Raw genomic sequence first — 6,988 nt, 5'->3', positions numbered from 1 at the left:
GAATTAAACCTCTGCCACAAGAAAATATGTTATTTCACCTCATTTTTCAGGAAAGTAACGAGACTATATATTAAATCATACCAACTAGCGGGATGAGAAATTTTAGTCAAATTATTATAAAAACAAGCTATCAAGTAAATTCGGATAATTACAAAGTAACAAATAATAACAGGCTAACTAAACACAAATTACCTATATTTGGAGAAATAAATAATAATACCACTAAATTATCTACTTTCACAAAGAATAATACTATTCTTTCTGTTTCAATTTAGATGACGTATTTTGGAAGAAGTAACATGTTATAATATCTTGTGGCCGATATTGAATCATTTACACACTTCTATAAATCCAAACCCAAAAGCGTACTATGAATTAGTGCAAACCTCAATTCAGAAACAAAACTATGTCAAGTTCAAGACCATTAGTGATATCAATGACGCTGCAAAAGCCAGAATTAGTAATTCCAGCAACAACAACACCTCGTGAGAGAAAACATCTTTCTGATATAGATGATCAAGGGAGTCTTCGTTTTCAAATTCCCATATTAATGTTTTACAAATATAATCCTTCAATGGAAGGCAAAGATCCTGTAAATCTCATCAAAGAAGGATTGTCAAAGACACTAGTGTTTTACTATCCATTAGCTGGTAGGATCATTGAATTAATGCCTGATAGGAAGCTTGTTGTGGATTGCAATGGTGAAGGAATCTTGTTTGTAGAAGCTGATGCCCAAGTGGAGCTTGACAAGTTAGGAGACTCCATTAAACCACCATGCCCATACTTGGATCAATTGCTATACAATGTGCCTGAATCTGCTGGTATCATTGACTGTCCTCTTTTGTTAGTTCAGGTAAACAATCTACTTTATGTTTGGTTTATATGGAACTATTTAAGTTATATATTCGCCGATAATGTGAAGGTTTTTTTAACTTGTGATAGCAGCATCAGGTTACTTGAATTTTTACGAAATTATCAATTATAGTAAGTAATATTTATCAATTAAGAGATTTATCTCTAGTTATTTAATAAATGATATGATTGTGTAGATATTTTTTACCTTAGAATTTAAATTTTAGATGAAAATTCTTCTTTTTTATTTCTTGAACAGCAAAAACGCCCTTACAGGCATTTATTCACTGCGCTATAATTTCAATGTCACACTTTGCTTTATTTGTCTAATATATGATGAAACCAGATGGATAAAGTAATCTCTTTGGAAAAATATATATGTTAGTATTTACATAAATTGCTAAATTTTAGAGTTAATGTCGTGACTATAAAAGAACTTTTTGCAAAAACTTAATGAGGTTCCGGTGATGGAAAAGGAATAGTGACATTAATGTTAGACGACTTCATTACTATTGATATTGTTAATCGACCAAATAATATAGATTAATTGGAGTAAATTTCATGGGTAGTCATTCAACTTTGTGTTCATTACTCTAAAGTCATTCTTTTTTTGTTACGTAAAAGTCATTCAACTTTGTATTCATTACTAAAAAGTCATTTTTCTTTCTTTTGTTACACAAAAAAAAGTATTTTATTATGCTCTAGTTATCACAATAGTCACTTTAACCAGATTTTATAAAACTTTCACCTGAAAAGTCTATTATGCCCTTGACATTCTAAATCCTCCAATTTTGTGTAATATATACCATATTATATACTATATAATATATTTTTACTTAGGTATTTTACTTATAATTAAAATAACTTAATATTATATTCTTTATTATTTTTATAATATATTTGTACTTTTAATTTTTCCTTAACGTTAGTTTTCAAGATATATAGGTAACATTATCTATATATCTATTTTTTCCTGAGCCAAGGGTCTATTGGAAACAGGCTCTCTATCCTCACAAGGTAGGGGTAATGTTTGCATACACACTACCTTCCCCAGATCCCACCCACAGTGTAGGATATTACTCGGTATGTTATTGTTGTTGTTGTTGTATAGGTCACATTAATAAATTTGTCAATAAATTACTGTGAACAAATCTCAAGTCAACGTTCTTAACCATGCCTGATAATTTTTTAAAATAAAATTTATAAAATTAAAGTTCACATATTTATCAGCCAAGCCATAGTCGTTAATCAAATAAATAAAATACTCACATTTAGTACACTAACATATAAGATTAACACTTTTAAATAAATAATATTAACAGAGAAAGCATACAAAACTTAATATTAAATACAAATATATTTGAATACTTAAAAAAAGTGTCACTGACTAAAAAAATAATATTATTTGTTAAATAAATATTTTATTATTATTTTAAATAAATATTAAAATAAGATTTTTTTGTTGTTTTTATATTTTTAAATATATTCATCTTTGAATATGATTAAACAAATTGAGTGTCAGGGGAGAACTAAATGTATGGATATATTATAAAAATAATAAATAAAATAATATAAAGTTATTTTAAATATAAGCAAAATAGCTAGGTAAAAATATATTATATAAGTATATAATATAGAAGGTATTACTTAAATGAGAGAATTTATAATGTCAATGGCATAATAGACTTTTCAAGTGAAAGTTTTACAAAATCTAGTTAAAGTGACTATTGTAATAACTAGAGCATAGTAAAATATTTTTTATGTAAAAAGTGACTTTTGGCTAATGAACATAAATCTAATTAGCGTAATGTGTGCCAAGAGTTTGTTGTTCATGACTTAATTTCCCATAGTCATCAAAGTTCCCTTACTTAAGCTAACATATGATTACCCCCTCCCCCTTACTCTCTCTCTATATATATATTTATAGGTGACCCGTTTTAGCTGTGGAGGATTTGCTGTTGGATTCAGATTAAATCACACTATGATGGATGCCTATGGTGTGAAATTGTTTCTAAATGCTTTAACTGAATTGATCAAAGGAGCTTCAACACCTACTATATTACCCGTATGGCAAAGGCATATCTTAAGTGCTAGATCATCCCCATGCATTACATGTACGCACCATGAGTTTGATGATCACAAAAGCAATAATATTAATGCATGGGATCAAGACAATACTAAGTTGATACAACACTCATTCTTCTTTGGAAATAAAGAGATGGAAGCAATTCAAGACCACATTTCTCCAAACCAACGTGTAATTTATAAAAAATTCGAGTTATTAGTTGCATTTTTATGGAAGTGTCGTACGATTGCTCTTGGTCTGCATCCCGAAGAGATTGTCCATTTGACTTACCTTGTTAATGTACGTGGAAAATCACTAAAATTCGAACTCCCCTTAGGATATTATGGGAATGCATGGGTTTCTCCAGCAGCAGTATCAAAAGCAGGATTGTTATGTTCAAGTCCTTTAACATATGCAATTGATTTGGTTAGAAAAGTTAAAGATCAAATGAACGAAGAATACGTCAGATCAGTGGCGGATTTAATGGTGATTAAAGGGAGACCGGAGTTGACAAAATCTTGGAATTTTATTATCTCAGATAATAGATCTGCTGGATTTGATGAAATAGATTTTGGATGGGGATTGCCTATTTTTGGAGGGGTTCCAAAAGCTATATCTGTGATTAGCTTTTGTCTTCCTCTTAAAAATAACATGGGAGAAAAAGGTATTTTGATAGCTATAAGTTTGCCTCCACTGGCCATGAAAAAATTTCAAGAGATTGTACAAGATACTTGTCACAATCCAAAATTTCAGCCCGTCGTTATAGCGCATAACATACCGGCTAGGAGAGCCAAAATATAACAATAGAGAACTAGAACAACATATAGCTGCCTTGTTATAATGTTCAGCGGCTAACTCTGCAACTATTTTCTTAGGCTGCTTGTACTCCCTTTTCAACATCAATTAGAGTTCAATATCAACAATACATTTTCAAGCTTTATTCCTAGCACTTGCCAGGTACTACAAAAGAAATCTTGAAGACAAGTTAACTAAAAAAAAAGAAACACAAAAAGAAAAAAGAACTAAATTCCGAATTAGTACAAAAAATTATTTTGATCACTATTTATTGTCAATTACGGCAATGTACGCCAAAATTTGACAAGCGCAAAATACAAGACGAAATTGATGCTCGCTAGCGAAACATTGTATAGTTAAATTATTATCTTCACATGCATTAGATTTAAACAATATTCGAGTAATTTCTGTCTTATTTGCTATTCAGGATGATCAACACTTGATTTCGAGTAATTACTACTACAATTAACTACTAAATTAAGATTACCAATAATTAGACCTCATCACAGAGAAGGAGAGTTGAACTAACAGGTTGTAAACAATGGGAGAAATAAGGGTCGTGACAGGATATGTGTAAGATGACTATTTGAGATCTAACTCTGTTTAAATTCACTCTAATGTGCTAATGATTCTCACAAATTCACTCGATGATTAGCTTAAACGTAAGGTTAAGATTCATCTCTCGATTAAATCTGAACTCTACAAAATAAACTAATATAAAACACTGTGAAGATATGCAAGAATATGTTAATGGACTAGTCTTTAGGAAAACGTCTCTCAAATATTCACCTAACTTGGTTTAATCAATAATTCAAAAAGCTCTCTCGATTACTTAGAAGAATCACTAAATTAAACCAAATCAAATAATGTAAAGATAATTACCAAAATATTTCTCTTTCGATTAAATAAACCGGTGAATAAAGTTGGAAACAATTCAAAGTTCCATACACGTAATCACACAATTAAATTAGAGTTAATCCACAAATATCAATCAAAATACCATATCCGTCAAAATCTTAGGAAAAAACTACTCCATAGGTATGGAGAAAGTTATCACAAATACGTTTAAGAACATAGAAAACATCAAAGACAATTTTACAATACTAACTCTCGTTTTTACATCGATTGGCAAGAGAATTTATAAAATCTTATATCTTCAAGACGTGGTAGCTCTCCCAAAACTCTCCTAGGTCGAATTCCCTTCAAAAATCGTGTTTATAGTATATTTATACTGAATATGAACAGACCTAAACTAAAATACTCACTCTGAACCGAACCGAAATAACTCGCAAAATATTGCACTAGTACATCAGCGCGACGCACGGGACGCCGCATTAGTGGCACTTTTCATAGAAGTGCACAATTGTGCCTAACAATTAAATAGGCAGCAACCTTGGTGTACACAAAGTCCAACATCACGTGTAAGTGGACAAATTTAGAAGACTGCCCCTTTTCCTTCCTGATGCAATTTGCCAAGTCACTGAAATACCACACACCCTTGAGCACGGAGGTGTTAGTGCAAATCTTGGCTTTGTACATTTTTTCTCACTTTTTCATATATATATATATATACACACACTATCTCCGACCCCGTATTCAATCCCGACTTAACTATCAAACTTCAAAGTTTTATTTATCTAATTAAGCTCCAAAAATGTATTTTAGCTTGGATTCTCAACCTACACAACAAAAAACACGTAACGAGTATAAATTATCGATATTTTAGCTCAAACACAGTTGAAGTGTAGCAAATAATAGGTGCAAAGTAGCCAAAAACTTGTATTTCTAGCCTATCATCACGTACTAAATCACTGATAATTTTTTTTCATACCCGCGTGTATATCATCAAGAGAGAAACATGAGAGGGCGGCTTTTGGGAGATGGATCTATATCTACACGCAAGCACGGCCAATTCAACGTGCTACCAGTCCGTCGTGGTCACATGCTTAATATCATAAACCGGCGTGGTCACAGGCATAACAGTACAACCCAGGTTAAAAGATGCTTTTAGTGCTCCTCCTGTTGCTTCTGGTAACTGAATTGTGTCTAAATGTTACAACGTTATGTTCTCTGTGCAACTATTCTATTTGGCACGATTCATGCAAATGATGTTAGTCCGTGTACAAACTATGTTTCTAACACCAAAGTAGTGAAGGTTGCTGTGTCGGACCTAACACTATCGTTCTACGTCTCAGGCACAACTGCTTTGAATTAACTTAGGAAGAGTTTAATTTCTATGTACTGATAATATAAAAGATATTTATCCAATCAGATCATTTGTTAGGTAATATTGGCTCTATAAATATTAATTGATAGTATGATTAAGATGGGTAAAAAACATATAGGTTAAAATTCGCACTATAACAGCCTTGACTAGCTCCCCGTCTCTTGACATAGTCCGAGGATCTTATAACTGTTCTTCACAACCCAAAACACAAATCCTCTCTTTCTAAGGTCAACCTCTAAAAAGGAGGAGGAAAAACCAGCCCAACCCTCCAAGTGTCCTTTTCCACTTTCACCGGAACATCTATATGTCACGACCCAAAATCCAACTAACTAGTCGTGATGACACCTAACCCAACCCGCTAGGTAAGCCAAATAGCAATAATCCGATTCAAAAGAGATTTAACTGAGAAAATAAATGATGAAATAACTGAGCTTTTATACAAAATCCCAAAGACTGGTAGTACAAATCATGAGCTTCTAAGATTTAGAGTTTACAAATCTGGTATGAAATAAATTGATCATCTGTTGTAAATATACACAAACAGATTAATAATTCTAAAGCTACCAAGAACGAGAGGCAACTATGACCGGATGCAGGTACGTCTCCAATGCCAGCTACAACATCAGCATCCAAAATCTGCACACAAGGTGCAGAAGTTTAGTATGAGTACAACCAACCCCATGTACTCAATAAGTAACAAACCTAATCTTAGGTTGAAAGCAGTGACGTGCTTGGACAGCGGTTAGAATCCAACACCAATAGCCAACAACAACTTATAACATCATAATAAAAATAGTACAAGAAGTAACTCAAGGATATGATGCTCAGCTCGTCCACAATTATGGAAAAATAGGCATGCTTTTCAAGTATAATAGTAAAACCCAAATCTTTCACCGAAATCACCCAAATATGAGTATATCAGAAAACTGTGATTTTTTTCAAAGACTTTCAACAACAGGTAAAATATTTAAATCTCAGATGGCATGAGGTAAGTACATCTCTATGCCTACATGTAAATGTGCATGTGACGTCATAAATGTCACAATACC

General features: G+C 32.2%; 1 protein-coding gene across 1 annotated transcript; it reads left to right on the top strand.

The window, feature by feature from the left end:
• The first annotated feature begins 335 nt into the window (after nucleotides 1-335).
• On the top strand, nucleotides 336-3,854 carry LOC142179034 (alcohol acyl transferase 1 allele RGa-like). The gene is made up of 2 exons (XM_075248833.1): nucleotides 336-853; nucleotides 2,780-3,854. The coding sequence occupies exons 1-2, from the start codon at nucleotides 407-409 to the stop codon at nucleotides 3,716-3,718; spliced, it is 1,386 nt and encodes a 461-aa protein (XP_075104934.1). The 5' UTR covers nucleotides 336-406; the 3' UTR covers nucleotides 3,719-3,854.
• Nucleotides 3,855-6,988: the final 3,134 nt, after the last annotated feature.

The sequence above is a fragment of the Nicotiana tabacum genome, unplaced genomic scaffold, assembly GCF_000715075.1.
Source record: "Nicotiana tabacum cultivar K326 unplaced genomic scaffold, ASM71507v2 Un00198, whole genome shotgun sequence".
Lineage (NCBI taxonomy): Eukaryota > Viridiplantae > Streptophyta > Magnoliopsida > Solanales > Solanaceae > Nicotiana > Nicotiana tabacum.
Note: the sequence above shows the minus strand (reverse complement) of the source record. Positions and strands in the feature narration are given on the sequence as shown.